This window comes from Pelecanus crispus, chromosome 1 (assembly GCF_030463565.1).
Source record: "Pelecanus crispus isolate bPelCri1 chromosome 1, bPelCri1.pri, whole genome shotgun sequence".
In the NCBI taxonomy this organism is placed as follows: Eukaryota; Metazoa; Chordata; class Aves; order Pelecaniformes; family Pelecanidae; genus Pelecanus; species Pelecanus crispus.
Genome location: NC_134643.1, coordinates 78497251 through 78524866, shown reverse-complemented (window position 1 = coordinate 78524866; position 27616 = coordinate 78497251). Strand labels below are relative to the sequence as shown.

The 27616-nt window shown below is 41.0% G+C and overlaps 1 protein-coding gene across 1 annotated transcript; it reads left to right on the top strand.

Moving 5' to 3' along the window:
• Positions 1–327: 327 nt before the first annotated feature.
• Positions 328–27114, top strand: TTLL12 (tubulin tyrosine ligase like 12). Its single transcript, XM_075719103.1, has 14 exons — positions 328–447; positions 7092–7267; positions 8697–8895; positions 10712–10871; positions 11543–11676; positions 14925–15001; positions 20068–20184; positions 20294–20488; positions 22133–22244; positions 23108–23259; positions 23344–23425; positions 23895–23963; positions 25960–26098; positions 26660–27114. The coding sequence occupies exons 1-14, from the start codon at positions 328–330 to the stop codon at positions 26809–26811; spliced, it is 1884 nt and encodes a 627-aa protein (XP_075575218.1). The 3' UTR covers positions 26812–27114.
• The last annotated feature ends 502 nt before the right edge of the window (positions 27115–27616 follow it).

Below are 27616 nucleotides of genomic sequence, written 5' to 3'. Positions count from 1 at the left end.
CTTGTGGCCAGCACCGCGCCGCGAATGCTGTGACTTTATTAAAAGCTTAAGGGCGGGAGAAGAAGAAAGCACAGGCAGAACCCACAGCTGCTCAGCAGACTAAACCCCCGCCCCCCCTGCCCTCAGACCCCTTTTCCTCAGGGGTGACTGGAAACCGGCCGCGCCGTTCCTGAGGCGAGCCGCCGCCCAACGGCCGCCGCCCAACGGCCGCCCCCAACAGCCACGCGCGCGCAGTTCCCTCCCTCCCTCTCAGGGGCCGCCCCCATCCGCCATGCTCCGGTCTGCTGCGGGGCGGGCAGCGGGAGCAGGTAGCGGCGGTGACCGGCTATGTCGGGAGACGGTGAGGAGGATCTGTCGGCCTTCGTGGCCCTGCACGGAGCCGCGCTTCGCGCCTCGAGGGTCCCGGCGCGCTACTGGGAGAGCCTGTGTCGCAAGCTGCGTGGCGAGGTGGGCGGCCGTGGGCCTTTGCCGGGGGGTGGGGGGGGAGGTGGGTACGGCGCTGAGGGAAGCCCCTTCGGCGGGAAACACCGAACACGGTGTTTCCCGCCGAAGGGGCTTCCCTCAGCGAGGAGACAGTGGCGAGGCGTGGGGTCCCCTCGCCTCCCTTCCCCAGCCGTGGTGAGGGGAGCGTGGGGGGCAGGCTCTCCTCACGCGGGCCGTGGTGGGGAGCGGGCCCCCCCCTTTTCCCCGCCGGGATGGAGAAGAGAGCCAAGAGGTTGCTCTGCAGGGGAGGGTGGGAAAAGCTTCGTGCCGGTTGCGTTACGGAAGCTGCAGTTTGGGTCTGTAAAAGAGATTAGGTGTACCGTGCGTATCTGATGTCGTCTTATTGTTGTCAGCATAAAGCTTGAAAGCGCTTGGGTAACTGGAGATCCAATATTGGAGGGAGGTGATGGATATGTCCTAAAGCCTTCAGACCTTTTTGCCAAAGAGGAATTTAGAAAAGCAACAGTGGTAGTAGTAAAGTCAGGATGTTGTCATATGTTAATGTATTATAGTTGGGGTTGGCTTTTATTTAATCTTTGGGGTTTTTTTTTTTTCCCCTCCATCTCTCTTCAATTTCATGCTGGTCTACCCTGTTCTCAATTTGTAACTGTGCAGAGCTAACTCGGTCAGCTCGACTTGTGTATGTGTGAGTTGCCTGTGTCAGGCAGTTTTCTGGAGTGTTTTTGACCGGTTGGTTTGTTCATTTATTCCTGATCAGAGTAAAAGCTGTGCAGCTCCTGCAGAGAATGGGTATGGTGGTAGAAGAACGTTCTGGCAATGGTTAAAACAATAACAATGCAAGGGTTGCTTTGTAGAGCATCTCAGAGCAGCAGTGCTGTGTGACTTTTTATCAGGCCAAATTTTGGGCAAGTTGTAAGCCTTTGTAAAATCACCACTCATCGATGCAATGACATAAATTTGGGGATGTTGCCTGTTGTGAGCCTTTTTGAGTTCCCCTGTTGTAGCCCTGCCCAGGCAGCATACGGACCATCCTTTTGCAGTGGCTGGTTATGTTTCAGCTGAAGCTGACACCAGGAGCCTCTGGACCTGGCCCTGATCTAAAGGGAGTGTGGAGGCACAGGCACACTCCATGATGGAGAATCCCTTTTCACCCGTGTTTTTAGCAGCCATCTGCTTGCTCCTTGGAGCTTTGTGATGAGAAAGGGAAGAGAAACAAAGTGGAGAAAGGGAAGAGAAAGTCAAGGAAAGGAGTGATTTTGGACAAAGAGCTCATAAAGACGCAAGTTGAGTTTAGAAATTTTTTTTGTTTTGCACATATGCAGCCAGCCTCAGTGATGCGGAAAGCTGTCTTGGATTTGTTGGAGTAAAGGAACAAGGAACTGAGGCAGGAAAGAGACACAACCTGAAACTAGTTGTGTGGAGTCTTGAGAGTGCTCCAGGGAGTCTGGAGAAGGAAATAAGAATGAGGTGAACTTTCAGTTCAGGGAAGAGAAAGAGATCTGATGGGTACCTCAAGGTATGGGGAGAAAAGGGAACTAGCGGTGGGGTGCAGGAGGGTGTGATGAGCAATGGAGAAACAAGTGAGATGGAGTGAGAAGTCTGAATAGGAAGTATAGGACAGTGGGGAAGGAGAGGGGACTGTAGTTTAACATGCATGTACAAGTAAGCTAATTTCTAATTACTTGAATGCTTCTCTTCCCCATCTCAACTTTAAAGTTGGGACAGGAGGGAATCATAGCAAGCTATGATATAACCTGAGTGTTTATAGCACATACAGTCAGGAAGGGTCTGACTATGTTCCTGCTGCTTTCTAACTGTTTTTATCTGGTAGTGCTAATAACAGGAATACGTGTGTATTACAGAGAAAATAAATCTACGTTAATTCAAGCATATGCCCAGTCACAAAGTTCCTGTTGTATTATACCTCTCTCAACAAGCATATGTGCAAGTGCAGGGAGTATCTACTGCTCTGCTTAAATAGGGAGGTATGAGAAGGGATGTACTGGAACAGGATGAAATAGAAGGCAGTATAAAGCTGGTAAGGAAACCTGAAGTTGCAAGCTGTTGCATTGCTATGTGCCAGTATTATGAAGCTGGAGGTAGCTGACAAACTTTGGAATTGTGCTGTGACCTAACGCAGGCCTAAGATTTGTGTCCTGTGGCTGACATCTTGCATGTTACCAACTTTGTTGGGGGTGTGTGTGAAATTTAGAAGGTAAGATAATAGAGTGAGGAGGCCATAGTCCTGATCCTTTTACAGAGGCTGGGATGGAGAAAGGCAGGGTGAAGAAAGCATATGCCCTAAGGTGGCAGGCGGCTCCTTCTGTTTCATTTTGCTTGCAGTGGTGGCTGAGCATGTTCTTTTGTACCAAGTGTTCCAGTGCGTATGGAGGGAGAGATTTAATGATTTCGGTGTACTTCAGAAGATAAATTAGGCTGCTGATGGTGCTCTACTGTTGCAGCTTCTGGATTTTACCCAGAAGAAAGGCAAAAGGATATGCAGAAGACTGGGATGTCCAGGGAAAATTACTGTGAAAATTACTGCAGGCTGGGATGAGCTTTTGAGGAGGTAGAGGCAGAGCTACAGTATCTTACTTAGAACTAGGTCATGTGAAGTGGCTGGAAGAGCAGCAGTAAAGAAAGCAAAGGAGGTGAAGGGAAAGGGTGAAAATGTTTTGGGACTCTAGGTAATAAAGAATAACTGGGGGGGGAAAAATCATTGCAACATGGAGCATAGGATAAGTTTCCTTGTTTCATGTGTGAAGGTGGGAGGAATTTTGCATTTGTCCTAACCTGTTGCAAAGATTAAAACTTTCTAGCATTGAACTTGGAAAATTTGCATCCATAATACAGATTAAAATCTCTCTTACATCAGTACCTTTAAGAAGCCAGCCCAGGCAGCTGTTTTCCAATGCACACACGTGCTTCAACATACAGAGTGAATGCACCCTCCCTCCTATGTGTATGTTAAAGCCTGCAAAGTTTTTGGTTGGTTTGTTTTTTTCTTTTTTTTTCATTTACCTGGAGATGTGCTGGAGCAGGTTTCCTTTCCTTCTGAGAGCATTATGTAACCATGAATTGAATTGGACTCCTCATTCAAAACATGGTATATCTGCTAGATCAAAAAACCTGCTTTTATTTATTTATTTTGCATTCAGTGTCTGTTGGGAAGCAAGCTTTTGTGTTCCTGGCAGAAACATGAAAAACAAAACATATGCATGTGTAATAATGTACTATAAACCCTAAAATTCTATATTCAATATAGTGGTTGTTTCTTATGTTACTGTTATGTTCTTATGCTATGTTACTATACCGCATATAGTCTGGTTATAAGCCTGGGAAATACAGTGCCTGCATCTAATTTTACTCAATTTTTTTTTTTTTTCTGTTCCAGCCACATGCTAAGTTATGTGGCAGGCTTCTGTGTAATGCAGCAAGATTTTTGTGGCCCTGAGATGTTGCTGGCAAAGGGCTGCTTAGAGTTTTATCACAGTTAGAAATTGAGGCTTTTAATTAATTACTAGGAGGAATGCAGCATGATCAATACTACTAGACTTTATTTTCCAGAGCAGGGGAGGGCAGGCTGTTGCTCAGAGGCTGCCTGTGGCCCTCAAAGCAGTTTGTGTTGTGCCTAAAAGTAATTTGCTGAAGTCGCCTGTGTGTGGTAATTGTCATGACAGGAGCCTGCTTTATTATCACATTCTCTGGTTCGTTAGGTTTGTTAGGTTGGAACTGCACCTGAATATGAAGGAGTGATTTTGCCCAAGCATGTTTTGCTTGTAAATAGTTGTGCCACTGAAATGTGTTGCTACCCCTTTGCTGTCTTCTAGAGATTACTACTTACTCTGGCAGAGTACTTCATGCAGGTTCTCCCTGTTCTGCTTCAAGCAAACAGTTATACTTTCCAAATTGGTGGTGTGATCTTATCCAGCTGTTTTTTGCTTAAGTAGCTTAAGATTCCTTTAATGGAGCTGCTGTGTTAGCAGGTTCACGGTGTGACGGACCCTCTCAAAGGGAGGGAGGAAGAGGAGGACAGCAATGTCATCCACCCGCTCAACAGGCTGTGCATCCACGCTGCCAACCAGGCACTTCTGCCAAACCAGTCAGTTCACTACTGAACTGTTTGCATTATCAATTATGAATTTAAAAAACAACAAAAACCTCACAAAAAGCCACTGATTAAGGTGATCTTGAGCTGCTGCTCCAAGAAGTGTGAATTGCTTCAGATAAGGAATACACCTAATTCACTTTTTCAAGGTTATAAATTCTCAAGGAGGAATTTTTTTTTTTAGCATAATTCTGCTGAAAAGGTATTAAAAGTGGAGAGTTTTTGCTAACTGCAACTGCTACAATCTCATGCAACTGATGCTCTGTTGGAGGGAGAGGTCAGAACTTTGGCTTAGAGGATTTGGGATCCCTTCATTTTTAAGTCTTGAGTTGATATTTAATAAAATATAAAGCCAACAGCTTCTCTTAGTTGTAGAAGGGCTTGGTATTAACATTCATCATGGGTGTTTGGTGAATGGGTGGAGCCTGTGGTGAGTGAAGTAGCTTTCTCTGAGTCAGCAGCTGGCTCACCTCATATCCCTGCTTTTACGAACTCCTTAAGACAAAGTGTCAAGTGTAGAAAGCATACATAGTGCCATACAGTAGCAGGTGTCAAGTGGACCCCAGTGAATCGCACTTGCAGATTTAACTTTCTAACAACTGCCAGTCACTTAGCTGCTGTTTCTTCTGCTAGCTAATTACCTTGATGAGAACAGCTCTTGATCCAGCAGCAAAGTGTCACTTCAAGGAGGAGTGGAACATGCGTGCCCCGGTGCAGTTCTTTGCTGCCTGTTGTGGGCTGGGATTAGCACTTGTGTGGTGAGCCAGATCAGGGTGCTGATCCAGCTGGGAGCTAACATGACAAAAATAAATTGTGAGCACCATTGATGGCCACAGAAGGAAGGACTCTTCCTTTTGCTGGGAGCTGCCTGTGGTTACCTCAGCTTAGAATGACTATGAATTGTACAGGCAACCAAGCAGAGACCTAAAGAAACATTGGCTACTGTTGTAACAGCAAGAGGTCATGATGTTGCTTACTATTGAGTAATATTGTCCTCTTTTAGCAAAACTGTGAAACTAGGAATAAATTAGAATTGCTAGCTATTTTGATGCCTGCTGAAGCAGATGATATTAAGTCAGTTTCTAATTTTTTAAAAGACAGGTGTATTTTTAATCTCCAGTGAGGTTGGTGACAAAGTAATTTTCTTTACCTTAAGAAAAGTGTGTACGTGGAGTTAGCCAACACATTGTTGGCATCTTCTTTTTCTTCCCCCCAGCCCAAAGTAAAATGCCATCCCCTAATCCTCAGAAAGGAGTTTCAGGTACTTCTCCACTTGGATCTCATCTGTGATATCATGCTGTGGCTTAAGATCTGAAGGAGGTGGTGTTTCCCTACCGCCTTCCTTGCTAGCTGTCTGTTGTCAGCTATTGCTTTGTCTAGGTGGCCTTGCTGTACAGATGTGGAGTTGATTTCTTCCCCTCTTTGTTGGGGCTTAGCAGAAATAATTATCCTGAAGGAATGCTCACTGGAACAAATAAAAACTTGTCATTGCCTTTGGAATTTTACAGCTAATAAGTTGTCAATGTCTAGAAGTAATGACTTTAGTAGTGTGGCATCAGAGGCTAGGTGTACCTGGGCTTGACATGTTAAACCAGTAATTCTAGAGGTCATGCTTCTAGGTCTTTCTCCCTCCCTGCTACTTTCTAGTGAGATTAGATTGAGACAAATGATTTGTCTGCTCCTGCCTCGTTCATTGTAAGTGACTTAACAAAGTAACTCCCTCTGAAAGGATTTCACTAGTTTTCTGAGACTTTACACATCTTTTTTCTTTTTAAAAGCACGTTAGCTTTGAAATCATGAAAGTTGTCAGCAGAGTTGTGGTTCTGCAAAAGATACGGAAGCCCACTGTTTGGCAAGATTTTGGCAGAAAGGAAACTTGTGTAGTGACCTCCTTAATTTATGTAGTTTCTGGATCAAGGTGTTATGTCTGGAGTAGGCAAGAATGCAAACAAATCCCTTTTAGCACATCAGTAGAAGTAGGTGTATAGACCTTAACTTGCAGCAGTGTAAGGAATCTCCCAACTCATCCAGAGGTGAGTGAGCATGGGCAGTTCCTTGTGTAGGGAAAGAAGAGGGGGACATGCTGAGATTTCTTAACTGTTTCACAACGTGAGTGGTAAAAGCTCTTTTTCTTCAGGGGCCTTAATGTACTTTAGTATGGTTGTGCAGCCTGGGTAATACCTGGTTTTGCAGCTCCTAAATTGTTGATTTTAGCAAAGTTGAGCAAAGATACTGTTTTCGGCTTCTAGAATTCTTTGAGAAGTTAAACAAATAGACAAGTCATTGGTAGACCTATTGGTACCAAAGAAACCAACAAAGCTTCCTGCCAGTATTCACTAAAGAAACTTCCCAAACAAAACAGCTCTGTTAAAAGGTGAAAGAATAAATACTGTTGTTCCTTTATCTGTTAAGTTAAAAATACCAATTTTTATTGGATTGTAGGCCAAAATTGTCTACAAGTGCCTTTAAGTGTTGCATTATGCATGTTGGGGTACTGCCTCAACCAACTGCTTGATATTTTGTGCACTTTCAATCTCAGGTATTTGATGCTGGTGACTACTTCGGTATAATGCAAGTAGAAGAGGTGGATGAGGAGGAAGAAGGTGATGAAGAAATGGAAGAAGAATTTAAAAAGAAACCAAATCCTGGAAATGAACCTTGTTTCAAAGTTATCGTAACAAATGAGAATGGGCTTCAAGCCTCCGATCCCAATAGGTGAGTAATGATTTCCGAACTGGTGTTCAATCTTTGAGTAGCCTTAAACCCTAAAATGATATGGACAGTTTTCTTTAGAACTTGTTTGATACTGTTCAGAAATCCTCTTTTCTTACTATGAGACATAACTGCCTGTTTGAGGAAAGGTGCATGCTATGAGGCACATACTGCAAAGGGTACTAGGAGTGCAAGTATCTTAATGTTGTTGTTTTCTAAATCATGCAGAAGATGCTTATTACTAAAACTGAGGGAGAAAACAGGGCCAAGGCAACCTTGAAATGAGTTCTGCAGAAAGAAAACAGAAACTTTGTATCTGCAAGACTGTGTGCCCTTGGGGGAAAAAAAAAAAAAAAAAAAGAAATAATTGTGACCTTCACAAATCTCAGGCTAAGGAGCTACTAAGCAGCTTCAGAGTAATGATACACGGACCATTAAATTTCCTCCAGTTGACTAAAATATAATTCAAGAGTGTGATTGTGTGATTGCGTGCTAGGCATGCATATATAATTGAATACATCAAGTTACTGTTGGTTTTCTTCAGAATCAGCTTATCTGTCATGAATATGAGACTCGTATACAGCTATAAAACTAGAAAAAAGTTGCGTAAGAGACAACTTAATGTTACAACACAGCTTTTTGTGTTCTTATTGATTTCAAACATAGAACAGGCTATTTGTCTCATATTAATAAATGGCAGTGAGATGAAATCAACTCTGCTGGAGATCTAAATGCAGTTCTGCTCAGTTCTATAAAACTTCTTTTGCCAGAACTTTGATACTTTGTAGGTCTTAGGTAAACATACAAAGTCTAAAAATCTAAATTTAGCCTTGATGAGTAAAACCAACATAAAGCAGAGGTGTCTGCCTCTACATGCCTGCTTTAACCTAAGTCATTGCCTTTCTAAATCTGAGAACACACTTAAATTATAAAGTTCAAAACAGCAAATGATACAGGCTTTTGATGATTACATCTCTCCACCTAGTTTTACAGATGACCATAGATGTCCCAGAGCTCATGGCTAACAAGAGCCTCGAATGGTTTTGCAAAATAATCTATTGTTTTCCTTCTTCAGGCGAGAATATCAGGTTGATGCAGTAGAGTTAATAATGATCAAACTCTTGTGTTCCTGGCCTTTAAAGGGAACTGGGCTTACAAACTGAGTGCCCTGTTGTGTGTTAGTTAGTATTTCCATAAAAATGAGGAGCAACCACACAATAACCTTTCTAGGACAAAAGCAGAGTGTAAGTTACTGCTGGAAAGTTGTTCCTAACCTGTAATGTCACAATGTGTACTCTGGGAGTGACTTTGGGAGTAAGAGAAGGCTTAGTTGTCAAACCGTCTACAAGGAAATGTAGCTCTTATTCACAGAACATTTGGCTATAAATGTGTAAAAATATACCGCTGTAATGTTACCAAATCTATCTTTAAGCATTTTCCTCATTGACCACGCCTGGACATACCGTGTTGAACATGCCCGCCAGCAGCTGCTTCACGTACCTGGTTTACTGCACAGAATGACGAATCTCATGGGAATAGGCTTTCATGGAGAGATCCCAGATGAGGGCAGTATTGAGCAAGTGCTGCAGGAAATGTGGAAATACAATCAGACCTACCAGCTTTCTCAAGGGGTAAGTCTCTAAAGCCTAATTAGGGTGCTAAAAAGTTCTGAGCAATCCTGAGTGAAGACATTCCAATATATGGCTATTTTCAATACAAAAAAGGTCCTTTACAGGCATTTCAGAATAAGCTTCTACTTGGAAGGAAAGCAAATGCCATGTAGGGCTAAAATGCACAGTGGCTTGCTACCAGCTGTCTGAGGAGAACTTTGAGCGGGTGTTTATAGAGAGGGGAAGAGTCTGCTGTAAAAGAAGGGAGCTGGAAGGGGGACATCTGCTTGTATGTTACATGGGTTTTTTCTACTCAAACTTTCTCATAGTAAGGGAAAGAATCTGTTATGAATCAACTGACTCACGTAAAAGTGTGTGTCTCAGCTATGCTGACAGTTTTCCTCACCTGTATAGAGTGCTTTATATAGCAGGGATATATCTACACTGTCAAACAACTTGCTGGTTTGTATTTGGCAACTGATTGTACTGTGTAAATGGTAGCTCACCCTCAGGTGATAACCAGCTAGCTTCAAGATGGAGCCTAAGTGCTTCTGGGCACAGTTTACTCCAAGGGCTACTGCTTTTAGGTAGTGTGGGTAAGACCACACCAGGTTTGGTCTCTCTGCCCTACATAATCCTTCGGCACCATACCAGCAGGTCTTGAGCCTTCAAACACCCTCAAGTGCATACATGCCATTTCTGAGGAAATGCCAACCCTCAGGGTTCAGTTAAAAACTCTTTTATAGGGGCTGCGATGTACCTCCTAGGCTATTGTGAGTATTTTGGATTAAAGAGGAGAAAGGCAAATTCTTCGGGCCAAGTCCTATGCTGAATAGGCAGGGCTAACCCTGAGCAGTGTGAGCATGACCAGCCTGCACCTCTTAACTCAGGGGCTTGAGGTTGTTCCCTGGATTGGTCACCTTTGTCAGTTAAGGTGTCAGCTTAGCTCACAGTAGTATCATGCCTGAAAAATTCCTCAGAAAGGAATTAGTTGTGACTGCTTTCTTTTTTTCTTGGTTTTTTTGTGGTGTTTTTTTTTTTTTTTTAAATAAAAGGGAGATCTGAACAGTATCTCTCAATCTTTCTACCCTATGTCTTTGTTTCCTATCTTGTTGTCATGGATGGCTTGTGAGCTGGCTGGAATTATCTGTGTTACCACTTGAAAAGTGCTCTCCTGGAAGACAATTAATTCCACTTGTAGCTGAATTTGTCTTCTATTCCCCTTTCTGGCTATTTGAATATTTTAAGTCTAATCTCTGTGTCTCCATTTCTGCATCTGTAAAAGGGCAACAGTAGTGCTACCAAGCAATTTAAAGTTTATTCATTCATTCAGGATTTTATCATGACAAGTGTTGTGGGAAGGGGTGGTTTGATGATGCAGTCTCAACACTCTTAAAGCCAGCTGTTGTTGCAGGGGGCAGTCCTGCTCTTGTTCACTCTTAAGCTATAAGCTTCCAACACTTCTTTGTAGTGAACTGGTCCTGATAGAAACAGCAGGAAAACTAACCCTGCCAAAAAACCCAGCCTTCTGCTGGTTTAGCTCCCTGAGCTGGGTAGTTTGGTAGAGGGGAAGCAGGTCTGGTAAGCAGTAGCACTAGCATAAGAAAGAGGATGGGACTGTGCAGTTGAGATGGAAACAGGCTGTTCCAGCAGTGACTGGATGCTAGGCTGGCTTAGCCTCAGAGTTACAGGGATGGGAGTGTTACTCTGTGCTTGGCACCTCCTCACAATCTTGGCTAGAGAAATGGTGTAGGGGGTGCTGCCAGTGCCTTCTGTCTTGTGGTGCTTTTCTAGCAATTGATATGTGCAGGATATCTCACTCTCTTTAATCATACAGACTGCTGAGGAGAAGGTTCCCGTCTGGTACATTATGGATGAATTTGGATCACGCATTCAGCATTCAGATCAGCCTAGCTTTGCAACAGCACCTCTGTTTTATATGCCTCAACAAATTGCTTACACTGTTCTCTGGCCTTTGAGAGACCTTGAAACTGGTGGTAAGTGTGTGTCTGTAAAGTTGTTTGGGTTTTTTTGAATACCTGCAAGAGAAGATGCGCCATATTCTTACAAATCACTGAGCACTTCACAGCAGAACAAATATTTCAAGACCAAAATGACTGCATATTTGCAGTGCTATCGAATTTAAACGTTCTCTGGCTGGTATTTCTAACACCGTAATTTATGTGAGATAGTGGCCTTCATCCATCAAAAAATGTTGTTAATGATTTATTGACAGAGGACTCAAATATTGCATCGCTGTCTTAGTGAAACTATTGATTCAGTCGTCTGAGAGTTTAAAAAAAATTTCCTTGAAAGTCTATGTTTGTAGCTTTGAGTTACAAAGTCAAGTACTTGAAGTTGGGAAAGCCAGGCCAACAATTTGCTCCTGTAATCTTGGTTGGGGGCCACCTTATGCCCCCATCATGTAGAGGAGATAAGTGCCCAGCTGTCTGACTAAACTGACATAAGTCAGATGGTTTTGGAGTAATTTCTGCATCCTAAATAATACCCTTTTTAATGTAGTTCTTTAATTATCTCTAATTTTGCATTGAAATAAAAAAGTTGTAGTATTAACTGTTCAGCTGTCATTGGTGTGATGTGACATGAGGAGGATTTTCAGTGGAGAACAAAAGACAGTTCCTAGAAGGTTCTCCTTGTTTTGCTGCAGATGAAGTGACTCGTGATTATGCTTATGGGGAAACAGACCGCTTGATCAGGAAGTGTGTTTTGTTACCATGGGTGCCTAATGAAGTGTTGGATGTCAACTGTTTTACTCCAGAGCCATCAGAGGAGCATTACCAGGTATAATTTTAACAAATCTAATATTTCATCCCTTTTAAGAAGAGGTAGTGTGTAAAAACATTGCAAGAATTCTGATTTTGCTTCTTTTTGGGCTTAAAGATTGATTTAGAGTATAACTATTAACCAAAAAAAACCCGCAAATCATTTCAAAGAAAGCATGTTGAGACAAGAAATGTCTTACGCATCATATTTAACTGTTTAAAAACTGAAGCAACACAAATTATTTCTAGTATGTTACTGTGGTATTGTATAACTTTTTTTATAAGCATGCTACAGGGTACTTGATATGAGGTACCCACCTTCCAGTTAGATGTTTGAGACATTATCTAATAGGCTTACTGATTAGATTTATTATTGTAGCACTTCTGGTCAGTCTCGAATTGCAGAAAGATTTATTTTAGTATTTTAGGAGTGGTTATATTTTTCAACCTGGCTACTCATTTAATGTCACGGGTTAGAACCATTAAATATTGGAGCAGAGGTGTCTTTAGTTTGGCACTGTTATAAAGTAGTCATCTGTTTTGTTTTGAGCTCCTTTCTGCTAAAGGTTTGTGGTATTTTAAGGATGTGAAATTATTGTTGTTTGGAATCTCCTTTTCATGAATGAGACCTGCATGAGGTTGTTTTTGGTTTTTTTTTTTTTTTTAAGAAAAATGAAGGAACGTAATGCCTATGAGGACGCTGTACTGGCCACTAACAGTGTTTTAAGTGCAACTTCTAACGATGAATCTATACTCTACCCCAACTGTATGGTTTTTTTATGATAGAGGATAGGGAGAAAATGCTGGATCCAGCTTGTTATTAACAATATTTAGTCAGAAATTAAGTTTCTGCCAAAGAAAGATAGAAATTCAAAATAGCTAGGCTGTCTTGTAACCTAAGTTAGACTGGTTGGTTGGGATTTGACATTTTTGGAAGAGGGATATAGATGTACTTGACATTTACAGATGAGGAACAACAGTGCACCCGTAGTTCATGTCTTAAAGGTGTTCTCTTGGCTAAAGTGCCTGGATCTCAGATAAGGCAATTTTTTGCATGTGTTTTAATTCTGTTTTGGGAGACCAGGTCAAGTTAAAGAACTGTGTGTGGCAGATGGGCAAACGGTGTCCTCCTTTACCACCCCACCTTAAAAACATCTTCTCAAAGCATCCTTTTTTTCTTTACTGTGTCTGTGCCACTCAGCTATTGAGAAGAGATGACAGCAAAATATTGATGCTAGAACCAACCAACAGAGCTTTCTTTTACTCTAGAATGTTTAGCTGTGGATTAAAGTCTTGACTGGTGACAGACCAGTGAAGAATTGTTTAGGGCATAGCACATCCTTAAACACCAAAGTGAGATGGCTAGAAAGAGATACCATCTTGCTGACGCTTCCGGTTCCCCTGTTTTCACAAACGCAGAGCAGCATGCGCAAAAAAGTGCAGACAACTTCAGATATCTTTACAGCATTAATATGTGAGCCAGCAGTTCTGCAAGGAAATACAGTTGTGTGAAAGTGTTTCTAAATGTTTATGCAAGTCATACTGCTTCAAAATCGTTTGCTGCTATCACAGTACAGTTTCTGCAACTGCTTTATTACTATGTGCAAATAATAATTTGTTGTTAAATGGTCTGTGCTGTTGGTTTTTACTATAGCTAAGGATGTTCATATTACTTATTCTAATTTTCCTTTAAATCTGAAGGCTTCCGTGTTCTAAATAAAGAATTGTGGAGCTGTTACAGCAACATTGTGGCTTAACTTTTACCTGTTTTTTGTTCTGTTACCTAATTCTGGTCTCCAACACAGACCACAAAGGCTGTAACTTAAATGGTACTATGGGTAATGATTAGGCAGTGATTGCAGAAACCAGTGTCAGGGGTGGCAGCTTCTAATGAAGCGTCTGGGATGGAAGAAGTATCTCTTGGGGTGACTAGACTAGTTGCTGTTCTGCAACAGCTCCCTGTGTTCGAGTGGCAGAAAAGACACTAATGAATCCTCTGGTACTGTTTTGAGAATTGTAGTTGTCTTCTCTTAAAAGTACAATCTCCCATCCTATTCTTAGGTGACTGAAGGAATTATTTTATATTTGTACTGTCCAATCTATTTTAGAAGGTGATGTCTAAGATCTTTTATTATGATTGTGGTTTTGTTAATGCTTTCCAGTTATGTGTGATTGTATTCCCTATAACAGCCTCAAAGGTAAAGAGGTACATTTGTGGCCAGACAGACATTTCACCACTGCAACTTAGGAGGACAGCATGCAGCAGCTGGAACTCAGGGAGCTGTTGCAGAACAGCAGCTACTTTGGTTTCTCAAGATGCACTTCTCCCATCCCAGAGTTTCTGTGAGCTACTTCCTTTGGCAGGGTATCAGCGATGATCCAAATGTGTATTTCCTTTTTATCAGTCAGAAGTGGTGTAAAAGATGGAGTGAGATTTTTTTTTCAAGCATGTTTGCTGCTAAAGACTGCAAAAAACCTGCCCTTTGCTCATTTTCACAGGAACAGAATTGGGTTCCAGCCTCCTGTAATTTTTTTCAGTTTTCTGTAATACACCATTATAGCTAAATGGTCAATCTTCCATTTTGTTGGGAATACAGTAACTTTGTCTTTTACTGCATATGATCATCTGTGATTTGATAATTTGTTTAATGCTTAGGAGAAACAGGAATTTCTCAGGGTGCTTCGACAGTGTTGATAAGCGCTGGTCTTGAAGCCATATTTCTTGTTCCTTTTTTACTAATAGCTTCTTACCTCTGATTCCCTTCTGCCTCTGCTCTTGTACTGATTTTTTTTTTCTGAGCAGCGTATTACACAACATAATATATTTCTCAAAATGCAGCTTTGGTGGAATTCACTTGCGCCAAAGACAACGGGCCAATGAGACATGCAGATGGACTGTCATTTTTACTGTGACTACAAATGCACCTGTATACATGTATTTAAATACTTACATGGAGATAAGGAATTGCAGAAAATGATCTGTAGAGGTTTACAATTTGAGAAAATTTCAGCAGGCTAAACTTCAGCAGGCTGTTGCTAATAAAACACTTGGATGAACATTGAGTCATACAGGTTATTTTGCCTGTAGCTTCTTCTTAAAGATTATGTTGTATTTCAATCACTTCTTTTATAAACCTGATTACACACAGTTTAAAATTCAGTTTGGTCTAAGTTGCTGTTCATATCTGCTGAATGTTGTGGAGTTTGACCTAAAGCTGCTTCTTTATTCTGCCCCATATTAACTTTTTATGGGTTTTTGTTTTTTAGGCTATTTTAGCAGAAAACAAGGAAAAACTGCCTATAGCGATAAACCCACCAGTTTATGACAAAGACAAAATTTTCAAGTACGTATCTGCAAACAAAATGCTTTCTTAACAAGATTAAGTATAATAATTGCAGTGTGCTGAGGCTGAACAGCCTCTTCCAGCCTTGAACAACAGAGGCAAGTTGAATGTGTGTTTATATGCAGCCACTTGCTTGAGATTCTGACTTAGTCATTGTTCTTGTTGGATTCTTCAGAGTAAGTGGATTGTCACAGGATTTCTAAAAATCAGTTTAGATTTTTTTTTTAAGTAAGTGCCACCTTCTGGGTGAAAGAAAAGTTGCATGATTTTGTAACACTTTTCACTACGGAGTACGACTACAGTATATAAGAAAGACTAAAGACTTATTTTCTGCATTATAGCATGTACGTCCATAGGGGTACATATGCTTCTCTGTGCTGTGTAAATATAACAGACTATTCCCCTTCTTCACATGAGATTCCCAAACAGGAATCTTGTCAAAACCTGGGGTATTTTAAATATGTGGATATGTGCCTTACTACAAAAATGGAGTGTATGGTGTGAAACTATTTCAGAAGAAAGCTGGAAGAACATTGCAAAGATAAGGGATTTTTATGAGCAAAAGCAGTGGTACTGCATGGCTAGACTGCCTTATTACTAGTTTTATTCCAGAAAAACATACTATTAAGTAGCCTGTGCTGGGAGTTGCACTCCAGGGTGTTTGTAGTGTGACACTGGGATCCAAGTTCTTGCTTGCAACATTTTGCTTAAGGAATGAGGTTAGGCTAAAATGTATTTGGTAGGTATACTCACACCACAGCTGCTTGTGTTGAGGGGATTTGTTACTCACTAGATCAGCTTGAGAAGAACTACTGAAAATCAAAGTCACTTTGAGTTGAGAGGCATTTTGCTCAGTGATAGTCTGGATTTCATTATGCAGTTGAAATCTCTGCTTACAAGACTGTGGAGGAAAAAATAGTTTTTTCTTACCCTCAGTGTGCTTCCCTCTACTTCAGATAACAGGAGTCAAAGGCAGATACATTCTAATAGAGATGGAAAGAAACAGTGAGGACATTGGGAAATGTCGACTTATTTTCTCTGCTACCTCTTTATTTTGCATCTCATATTTCAGGTGAATGGCATTCACATCAGGGCGGGAAGGAGGGGCGAAACGCATGCCAAATCCTTCCTGTTCTGCTTCTAAGGAATGTCATCAACACCCTGTCCACACCCTGTCCATGTACTCCTAAGGGTTTTCCTCTCTTCTTCTTTATCCAGTTCCTGTCTGGAGAGGAGAAAGCAGAGCAGCGTGGCCTCCACAGGAGGCCAGAAGGTCCTTCTTGTGTTCTGAATTTCATCTACTAAAGTTCCTCCAGGAGCAGGGTAGCATCTCAGAGTCCAGATGACGTAGTGGGAGTTGCAGTCTTCCAGTGCTCTTGGCCTCTTTTAAGGCTGTCGCCACAGACAGGCAGGTGGGAATATGTGAAGCTGGGTAGGTGTGTGTAGCCTATTAATGTATATGCTCTGCCTTGCATGTTGTCACTGTTTTAGGGGATTCAGAAGAAATTAAATGCATGAGGTTGCAAAGTTTAGAATGTGGGACAAATTCTTAGTCATCTTGTTTCCAAGTAGAGCCAAGACAGAGAATGGGAAGATAAAATAAATGTTTGACCCGAATCTTGAAAAGCAGGGGAGCAAGTACATGTAGTTTGATACAGCAAAATTACAGGTTCAGGTAGGTCTTGTAGCATTAATAGTAACTGCTGCCCTAGGGAGATTATTCTATCCAGCTGTGCTGATTGCTGGCTTGAAAAAAAGGTGGATAAAATAACTAAATGTTTCAAAGACAAAATTCATGTGAAAAGTCCTTCCAGTTTGTGTTGGGCTTGATCATATCTTTCTCCTGATCTTCCCTTTCATGTTTCTCTTCAGCTACATCAGTCATTTTTTAAAGATGCCCAAAGAGCTGTTAAGAGACAACAACTCTTTGTTTTGATCGGTCTTGTCAGCTCTGTGCTTTGGGAGTTGATTCTCATAACTGCTTCTTAGCTTTAAATGTTTTGAGTAGATTAAGTAACATCTAACGTGTTTTTGTCTTACTTGCCCAATTCTACTGAATAATATGTTCTTTAATCCCAGACTTTATAGCATCCCTACTAGGACTTTAAGTGTTAAAAACAGTAGCAGAATCTTTCTTTAAGCCTGCTGTTCGGAATGACTGAGCGCAGGTCACTGTGTTTCTGTGTGGTGTAGAACTTATGTAGAACATGTAAGTGCCTTAACACTGAAGGGAAATAGATTTTTGGATGTGCAGGAGGAGATGACCTGCCTCTCAGCTGAATCCCCAATTTGTGTAAAGAACACTGTGCTCTTCAGCTGCGAAAAGTAGCTGGTGCCCAGCCAGCAGTGGGAGTTTATTACCAAATTATGTATTTGGAAACATGGAATAAAAAGGGGGGAGGAGGGAGGGAACCTCTGATTAAATGATGTCTAGGGAATGATGTGGAAGAAGATTTATTGGAGTTATTGGATGCTGCCAGGCTCTGCAGGTGTCCTTCCATGCTATGTAAGGCCAAATGCCTTGGCCTCAGGCCTTTGTTACAGCAGCATTTTTCATACCATTGCCTCTTTCTGACTGGAGTAGGGAGTTTGCCAGAGGGGTTATGTTTTTGTTTGGCCTTAAGCACTCATTAATCTGCTCTAACACTTTAGGTTATAGTTCAGCCTCATTGTTACCCTAGTTGGAAGAACTGTTGTGAGAACCATCAGTTGATGAACCAGAAAAGGTTTCAAAGACATGTGCTGTAGCTGCAGCTGGAGGGGAAGGCAGCCTTACTCTTTTGACTCCCAAAGATCCCCTACTGAGTTACTGCCACTAACATCAGTAAAAACCTTTTTTTGAACTTTACCTGAAAGTGCTTTCAAGTTCTCTGGTAGCTCATATGCAAAGGAGTCCTATCTGTGACTTTTCATAGCTCCAGCATAACGCTAATTTTGAACCAAGGTTTCACTTCTGTCCTAGAGAAAGCAACTGTAACTGGATTGTTTTTGCAGATAAGTAACCAAATAATTGTACAACCTTAGCCCAACTCTAACTGTGGCTGTACTCCAAATACTTAACATTATACAAGTTTTATCCAACCACATTGCTTTTCAGAATGGGCGTACCAAACACTATACTTGGCTGCATTCATTTTACCCTTTTTCCTGAGCTGGAAACCAGACACTGCTCACATAGCCTGGAGCAGAAGCCAGGAATCCTGAAGGCCAGCATTCCAGCATTCTGTCACAAAACATTGTGTAATATGTTGGTGAAAATATTTCCATGCCATGCTAAAGGGGCTTAATCACAAGGGGGGGGGGGGGTGGGGGTGTGACCCAACATATTGCTGCTCCCATTTTTTGAGTGGATTTAACAATCAGAATAGGTCCGTTGTGTAGATCTGATGAACCTGTTGCTACTAATATTTATTAGCTAGGTTTGGATCCAGCTACACAGGACTAGTACCTGTGGGATGATAACTTGTATTGTAGGGTGTGTTTGTAAGGGACTGATCTGGGACGGTATGAGCAACTTAAATTCTAGTATTTCTCGTGTTGCCTGTGTTCTTGCATGTGTGTTTGTGTGGGGATGTTGGATGCTTCAAGACTTTGTTACAGCATTATAAGGCCTTTTATCTTCAGGTCACCAGTTTGATTCCCTTTTGCTTCAGCAAGGACTGAAAGTTGCTCCGAACCAGTGGATATTTGGATAGCTTGTATGTTAAATGGGTTTGGTGGAACTTTTACTGGGTCCTGTATCAAATTTGGTATTGTACTTTCCCCTAGTCTGCAGGCTTACAAGGAGAAGCCAAGCCACATACTGCAGAAAGAAATGCTAGTGGGGCTGTATGAAGATAGTAACTTTGCTCTGTCACAACAGTGGGGAAAGACTGGTGACTTCTTTCAGTGGGGATGCCAGGCTGACTCTCTTCATCTACAGTGAAGTCAGCTCTCTTAGTTTTAGGTTCCAGCATAAATAGTGTAACGGTTGTAGCATGTCACACATGGAGCTATGCAAAATGTCTTACATACTTTTCTTTTAAAAGAATATATTTCCCCCTGTGACTGGGCTATTTTTACAGTTCATTATTTTAGAGAAGTCTCTCTCAGGGGAATATATCTTCCACTTGGTTAGTAGCAGAAGAGGAGAGGAAAGTTACACAACTGATAAGAATAGGTCTGGAGAGGAGGAAGAATATAGTGGTTTCTCATGGAAAAAACTAGTGATTGCTTAGTCTGTTTAAATGTTCCCATACCGTGAGAACTGTTTTCTATGTCAGTCTTGCTTTTTGAGTCATCATGGTGAATTCTGAATTAAGTGACCTCACTTTAAGCTGTAAAATCATCAAAATAACCTATATTGCTATCTGCTTGTTTTAGCATGTCAGATAGCCAAGTCACTGGTTTTATTTGAGAGAGGAATTTCTGAAGATATAGAACATCTTACCTCATTCTTGGTTATGTTCTGTAATGTGTATCAGGTTTGGGTTGGGTTTTGGTGTGGTTTTTTTTATGGGGCTGTGAGGGGATTTGTATTAAATCTCAAAAGTTGTGTGTACTTCCTGCACACATGTAATGTACATACTTCCATATGTTTTGATTGTTTGGAACTGTCTCTGTTCATGTGAAGTTTTGAAAATAGTCTTCTGAAGCTATTGAGTTAAACTGACAAGATACCCTATGAATTTCTTTCTTGTGAATGACAGCAGGTTGATTTTTAGGGTTCTTCCAGCAACAAAGGCATTTACAAGGCCTCAGGGACTTCTCATGTAGAATAGTGAGTTCATGTTAGTGCTTCTCTGTTGGGGACTTAATCACTGTCTTCTGAATTGCTGTTTTTGTGAAGGTTGTAGGAGCTAAATGATCTTTGAGATTTCTGTCTCAAAATTATTTTTTTTAATCTGTCCCATTTCAATTTAAAACATTTCTGTGGGTTAAGAAGAGATTGTCATAGATAGCATGTATTGGTAAAGCATAATTCTTGTAGGAAGCCAAGCTTAAAACTTTTTTCAGTTCAAGCAAGAGTTGATCAGTTTCAGAAACCAAACTCACATTTTTCTTCATATGCCTTTTTCTTCTTCCAGGGTTTTCACAGACATTCAGCAAGTCCTCAACAACCTGACACATCCCCGTTTTGTATTCACAGACAACGAGGGAGAAGCAGACATCCTCTACAACTTCTCACACTTCAAAGATTATAGGTTGCAATTGTTCCCCTGATAAGACAAATTCTTTTGTTGCTATAAAAACTGTGTTCCCAAAGGCCTCCCCAACCTTCCTCCTTCACCCAGCAACTTCTCTGTTTTGTAGGAAGCTAAGTGAGGAAAGGCCTGAGGTAATGCTGAATCAGTTCCCATGTGAGAACCTCCTGACTGTCAAAGACTGCCTGGCATCCATCTCTAGACGAGCTGGAGGACCAGACGGGCCAAGATGGTTGCCTCGTACTTTTAACCTCCAAACGGAATTGCCTCAGTTCATCAGCTACTTTCAGCAACGCGACAGAAGGTGGCTCATGTTTCCGCTTCCTTACATTTAGTGCTTTCTTGATCCTACTTTCCTCAAAGATCAATAGCCTGCATTTTGGGGTTGGCAGCTGTTACACCACCATGAGTTTGTTCTTGCTGTGTTTATGTTCAGGTGAATTTTACCTGGAAAATGTGAGCTTTTTAGATAATTTCTTTAGTTAAGCAATGCATTTTGAAACACAGAAACTTCACCATGATTTGTATATGGATTTGAAGCTGTTGCTTTTTGTCTAGGCAAGATCTTACCCCTTGTATTTAACAGGTATACGAAAGATCAAAATGTGTTTGCAACAAATGTTGAGGTTTTTTCCAGGGGACCAGTAGCAGTTGTTCTTGCACTTAAGCCAGAGTGGAAAATGTTTAGAGTTAAAGTACTTGGGTTCTGTAAGTTTGTGAAAGTAAAATAAAGTTTTAGTATTAGCCTAAAGCAGTTGTGGAGCTTTAGGGTTTTAAATCCATGCTCTTTCTGCTGGTGCAGGTGCCTTGGAGTGAATGGAAACTAAGATTTTCTTTTGGTGAGAGAGAGCATTAGGTACTGCTAGTGGAATAACCTCTTATGCCTGGCATGCAGTATTCTGGTTGAAACATTGCTGCTTTGGTGATGCTCACTTATGGTGCCACCTGCTAGGCATTTCATTTGGCTGTTCTTTGCTTTATGTAGTCTGTTATTGACTGGCAGGACCAGGAGAGAGCGCTCCTTCCATGTATCCCTAGTGTTTGGTGTTTTAATTCCTTTCTAATACCAAAGATTGACCGTAAATGCAATGTGCATTTAAGGAGTGGGAAGGCGGGGATAGGAAGTGTCAAATAAACAAGCGAAACAGACCCTCTTAAGTTAACAATACTAACTTCAGCTCAGTTTATGCTGTTTATCATGAAGCTCAAGAAGTTTCTCAGGATGCTTTAATAGATTCTGTAAAGGAAGACATCAGGTGTCACCCTGCCCTTATTCAGAAAGATGCATTGCAAGACCAGCATGTTGCCTGTTTTCCTCAAAGGTATTGCAAAGAATTTTGCCCCTTGAGGTGACTAGTTACTAGAAAGTGAGAAGATATTGGTGTGCTTTCATTTTCTTGCAATATGAACTGTTGAGATACTGTGTGATTTCTTCCCAAAGAGGCAAGTTATGGTGTCATTTAATGTGAGTGATTTGGAGGTGTTATTAGGGAATCAACTTAGAAAATTGCACAATACCCTGCCAGAATGTTCTCAGACTCCTGGCAGAATGATTTCCGCACTGTGACCTGTGCATGTTCCTGATGATGCTGCCCTGTTGATGGGTGGTTTTCCCCTTTTGAAGGAGTCAGATGCAGGAGGAGGAAATGAACAGTAAGAGCATGCTAGGCCCTGACTGAAAAGATTAGTGAAAGCTACCACTGCCTTTTCTCCCACTTACACCTAAGGCTTACCACTCCTAGCTGTCAGTCAAAAGTCCTCAGTTCTTGCAGTGTAGCCCACAGCTTAATAACATATTTATTCAGGGGAGTACCTAGATTGGTTCAAGTGGATGTTCAGACAGATGAATGAGGTGGATACTTAACAGCTGTTGGCCTCTCTCTCTCTCTCTCTCTCTCTCTCTCTCTCTCTCTCTCTCTCTCTCTCTCTCTCTCTCTCTCTCTCTCAGAGGAGAAGACAATCACTGGATATGCAAACCATGGAACTTGGCCAGAAGCCTGGATACCCATATCACCAACAGCCTTAACAATATCATCAGGCATAGGGAAAGCAGCCCAAAGGTTAGAGCATTGTTAGGCATTGTTTTGAACATGATTTAAAGGGGAGGGCTGAAAAAACTGCTTTATACAAGGAGGTCTAAAAATACAAAGAAGGAAATTTATTTTCTTCAAAATTCATGTGCTGGCCATAAGCATACAGTTTCAATCAATTCAGAATTGATTCAGACTTGAGTTGGTCAGCTCCATTTGTTGCAGTGATGAACTTGGAGCCTGCTGTTTTCTTACTTAAAAAATAAAACTTGCCCTGACAGTAATGAATACTCCAGTGTGGTGCTGCTTTAATGCTAATCCTCAGACTGGCAGATGAACACACACTAGCTATAGTTGATGTTGGTCATAAATTTTGGAACATTATTGCTTCTGTCCCCTGATTGATCATTACTGCTGATCCGCAGCTCTGCTCGGTGGCACAAAGTACCATCTTTGCCAACAATAGATGAATCACGGAGCTTTTTATAGGGCATCTGCAATATGCAGGCATATGTCAAAGTGTCACTTCAGCTTTATTTCTGTTGGTGTGTGGACTGCATGTATTTCCTAGAATGCACAAAGAATTGCTTCACATTTCTCATTCAAATCAACAAGGTCACCTAAATTATTAAAAAAAAAAAAGTTAATTTTGTGATTCTTCTTTTTTATTTTTTTTTTAAAATAAGCACATTCTGGCCTCCCACTTTGCCCACCCTGATGTCGAAGAGTTTGATGAAAGGTACCTATTCGCATAACAACATTGTGTATTTGTGCACTTTTCTAAAGAAAAACTGAAATGCATACAACATACCTTAAATCATCGCGATCCAATGACACTTTGTTTTCATTTCAGTTAAAATGTATTTACTGTGAGTATTTTTGCTTTGTTATAGGTAGTGTGCAAATATATTGAGAATCCAGTCTTGTTTCACCGAGAAGACGTGGGGATGGTTAAATTTGACATCCGTTATGTTGTATTGCTGCGGTCCATAAAACCACTCAAGCTGTATGTCTATGATGTATTCTGGCTGCGATTTTCAAATCGGTAATTACATTCTCCTCATTACTGTGGAGGGGCTTAGAATGAAATCTGATACCTTGGAAACTAAGGAATTGTTTTATTTCTTAGGGCATTTTCACTTGATGACTTGGATGACTATGAGAAGCATTTCACAGTCATGAATTATGCTCCCGGTGTAACATTAAAACAGGTAAGCAAACAGTCCAAAACATTCCCTCGCCTTTCCGTTGTTAGAAAATCTTCCAGTGCCTCCTTTGTGATTGTTGCCAAATAACCTGTTTCATGTCCACTTAAACAAGCAGTCAGTGTGTTGAAAGTACCCTAAGCAAATATTTTCCTAGGTTCTTCCCCCTCAGGACCCCTAATCATCTGCAATTATATAAGGTCATATGAGCCTACATCCTGAATATAACCCACATTGGTAGAGATCAGTAAAAGAGTTATTAAAATGGCAGCTAATCATTGTCAAAGACTTCAGTGTGATCTTTTATAACAAGAAATACTGGAACAAGGTAGGTATTTAGGAACTGTCTAATTCCCTCGTTCTCTACCTGGGTTTGTATGAATGGAAAAAAATACTTGATGTTCCATTTTCTTGTCATCTGATTGCTCAGTCATTCCCAACCAAAACAGTCTTTGATGTTGCTAAACTATTTCAGGTACACTGTGAAGAATTTATTCCTCTGTTTGAAAAACAATATCCTGAATATCCCTGGACATCAGTACAAGTAAGTCAGCGGTTCACCTTTCTTGTGTAAATGTTCATGGATTTTTTTTTTACTCGCCAACTAGCTTTTCCAAAAGTGTTAGTGGATTTTTTTTATTCATAAGACATACTTCAAGTGTATCAGTTCCACAAAGGACAACAAATGTTAACCTTTATTTTAGAAGCGTTTATTGACTTAGCATAATTCCCCCTCAAAGATTTTGTTGTTAATATTTGAGAATTTTATTTCATGGTAATGCTATGATAATCCTTTGTATTGGACTTAGTAATAAAGCCAGTCCTGACTACCCTCAGGATCCTGGGAGCAGGATCTTTTTTCTTGCAAGTTCCATCTTTTTTGCAGAAGGTTGCCAATAATCTAAGCCCATGGTTGTGAAGACTTGGTATTTCATGCAAAAAGGCAAGGAAGTCCACAATATAAATATTATATGTGATCTCAGTGAAACAGTATCACAGGTTTTGATTTATCTGTTTTAAGCAGAGCTATCAGTCTAAAGATCTCCCTGTACACTTTCAGGTTAGCTTGCTGTGCAGTCCACTGGAGCTCGCTCACAAGATAAGGATGTGCCCAGCTGTGCCCAAGTGGCTGATAGAAATAAGCACTGCCCCTGCTCCAGGGGTACCGTGCTTGAAGGGTTACACTGCCAGATTGGATAGTGCAGAGGCTACATTTGTATACTGTGGCACATTTAAAAGAAAACAAGTTAGGCTGGCCTTCTCTCTTTTCTTAAAGACCCCTCCTCCACCTATGTAATATCTCTGAGCTAGTAAGTTAGAACCCCTGTTTGTTAAACCCAGAACCCCAGCTTCTCTGTGTTAGCAAGCTGGCGGGAGCCCTGTCCCCAGTCATTGCATTAATGACTTTTCACAGGAAAACAGATGGTTCCCTAATACTAGGGCATCTCTTATCTATGAAGAAGCAGCTCCAAATACTGTAGTTCCATAAAACATGCGGGGAAGGTGGATGAGGGCCTTCTCATTGATCTTTACCTGTAATTCATGCTTGAAAGAAAAAGCTGAATGTGAAGAGATGGTTCAGAAACATGCACAAAACTGAATTGTTGCATTCTATATTTATCAGGAGCTAGAAGATGCAGAATGAACGGTAGCTGAGCATTTATATGTGCGTATGCTTTCAAGAGTGAATAAATTACCCAACCATGGGTTGATTTCCATAAACTAATGTACATCAATTTTAACTAGAACCTCATATCCAATCAATGATGCTTGGAGTATGACAGGTTTTGCAGCATTGGGTTTAAAATAGTCTGGAAGAGACTACAAGCTGTGAAAAGAGAGATGTCCAAATACGTACTGTAGGTTACCCAAAGTAGTACGGTGTGCAGAATAGGAAGTACTATGCATTTTCATTTGCAGAAGGAATGGTTCACTGCAGTATAAACTCAATGCTAAAATGCACACCTGTATGTTTTTTCTGGTTTATTTCACTTTCACATTGGATATCTGATTGTTTCTCAGAATAGGAATGTAGTATGTTCTTAAAATCTCCATGTCCGCAGCACCCTTTTTAGAGGGGTGTAAGTGGGTGGAAGGTTTTTCATTGCAGAACAAAAAACCCAAAGCTAGAATACAACTTACAGGCAGGAAAAAGTCAGAACTTCACAGTTGTACTGCTGGTGTTCACAGAGCTCTCCTGGGTTTTCTTTTTCCCCTGCTCCGCACATAAGTGCGATACCGTACATAATGCCTGAGAAGGGGGTTAATTCTAATACTAAATGTCCTATTTTCAGAATTTCTGTAGTACTGATTTGCTCCCCAGAAAAGTCCATGGATATTGCTGAGTGCTTGGAGCTTTCACCATGTTGTCTTTCGGTCTAAATGCACATTTTGAAGCTAATACTGTGCAGATTTTCATCTGTTGGCTAGTGTAATTTTTATAAACCCTTTAAAAAGCTGTATGAGTGAAGTGATTAAAAATGTGTTTATTGCTTTTATGGAACCTTGCTTCTCATTCAGAGACCTTTTTCTGTTGTTAGGCAAATATTTTTAAGGCATTTGCTGAATTGTTTCAAGTTGCTTCAGCTAAACCTGCACCTCTTGGCATCTGTGATTACCCATCATCAAGAGCAATATATGCTGTTGACTTGATGCTTAAATGGGACACCAGCAGAGATGGTGAGAAGCTCATTTCTTTGAATGTTGAATTCTTTATATTTGTGGAACTTTCCAGGAATTTACTTCTTGTCTGAACTCTTACTGGTTTTCAAGCAGTGTGAGCTGCGTGCTCTCTGCCTCCTACTGACATCAAAGCATATCTGGAGTTGCAGATCTGTGGGGTTAGTTTCTGCCATGCTGCTTAACAGTAGTGATGGGGGAGCTGTTAACTGTGTTTGGCTGAGTCCTTGCTTCCCTTGTGCCCCTGCTACTGCCATTCTCTATTTATTACATCGCTGCAAATTCTCATTCTAAATGAGACATTGGAGTAGCACAGTGAGTGCAGAATCTGTTGGATAATTGTCCTGTGGATAATAATGGTAGAACAGACCTCCGTCCCTCAAAAAAAAAAAACAAGCCCATACCTATTGAAATAAGACTACCTTACTGGATTGCCAGCTTGGGTCATAAAAGATGGCTTTTTCCAGTCATTTTCTATAATCTCTGGCTTAAAGACAGGTAGTGATTCAGGATCTCTACAGAACTTGTATTAAGAGGCAATGTTTGTGTTTGTCTTTACAGGGAAAAGAATTATGCAGCCTCAGATCCTGGAGGTGAACTTTAATCCTGACTGTGATAGAGCCTGCAAATACCACCCTACCTTTTTTAATGATGTCTTCAGCACCCTATTTCTGGATGAAACAGACAGCTGCCATGTGACACGCATTGTCTAGCCACAGGAGGCTTGACTATTAATTTCCTTCCCAGATACGCTTAACAGCAAGATTTGTATTTCAGTTCTATGAGCTGCTGATGCAACTATTTTCCTATACTGGTAACCCAGGAAAAAAAGTCATGTCAGAAGAATATGCGTATACCATATACTGTATTGATAATAATTTTGTCTGCATTTTCCTTGTCTTGCTTAGTTCTGTACATCATCAGTTTGTGTTGACCAAATACCTTGTTTATTGAATATGTCCTCAAAATAGGACAGTAACTGGAGCAATTGACTTGTTTCTCAGGTAGCCTGCTTGCTTGCTGGGAAACATTGCACAAGTTCCTCATGTCAACATTAAAACTGTAATTTACTGAATCATGTTGGAGTTTGTATGTCTTTCTTACCTATCCCTCTGTTATACAAAGATGTAAAATGTTCTGATGGGAAAATAATATGGTATTTCAGTGCAATGAACTAGTAGGGTAATGAGATGAAAGATTTGATGGCTCTTCCCATTCTTCTTATGGGGAAAAAAAAAAGCAAACAAACCCCACAATGTTTAGGAACCCTGTACTGCGGGCTGTCATCCTTAGCCTGCCCCTTAAAGAAACTAGATTTGTGAGTGGTCAGGAAGTGAGAAGGATGCAATGTCTAGAGCAGTGCAGGAATGCAGAAGAAGCCCAAAGGAACCAAAAGGATCTGGGAAACTCTGCTAGAAGCCCAAGCAGTCTTTGGACTTCAAAGTTTAGGGCCTAAGAGAGAGGTATTTGGGAATGGGGTGTCAGTTTGAAATTAATCACTCCTAATCTCTCCTCCCT

Excerpts from the sequence above, each read along its gene's own strand:
- TTLL12 (XM_075719103.1), top strand. The coding sequence starts at position 328 with ATGTCGGGAGACGGTGAGGAGGATCTGTCGGCCTTCGTGGCCCTGCAC. Across the intron at positions 10,872-11,542 it reads GAGAGACCTTGAAACTGGTG|ATGAAGTGACTCGTGATTAT; the intron begins GTAAGTGTGTGT and ends GTTTTGCTGCAG. Across the intron at positions 20,489-22,132 it reads TTTCAGCAACGCGACAGAAG|AGGAGAAGACAATCACTGGA; the intron begins GTGGCTCATGTT and ends TCTCTCTCTCAG.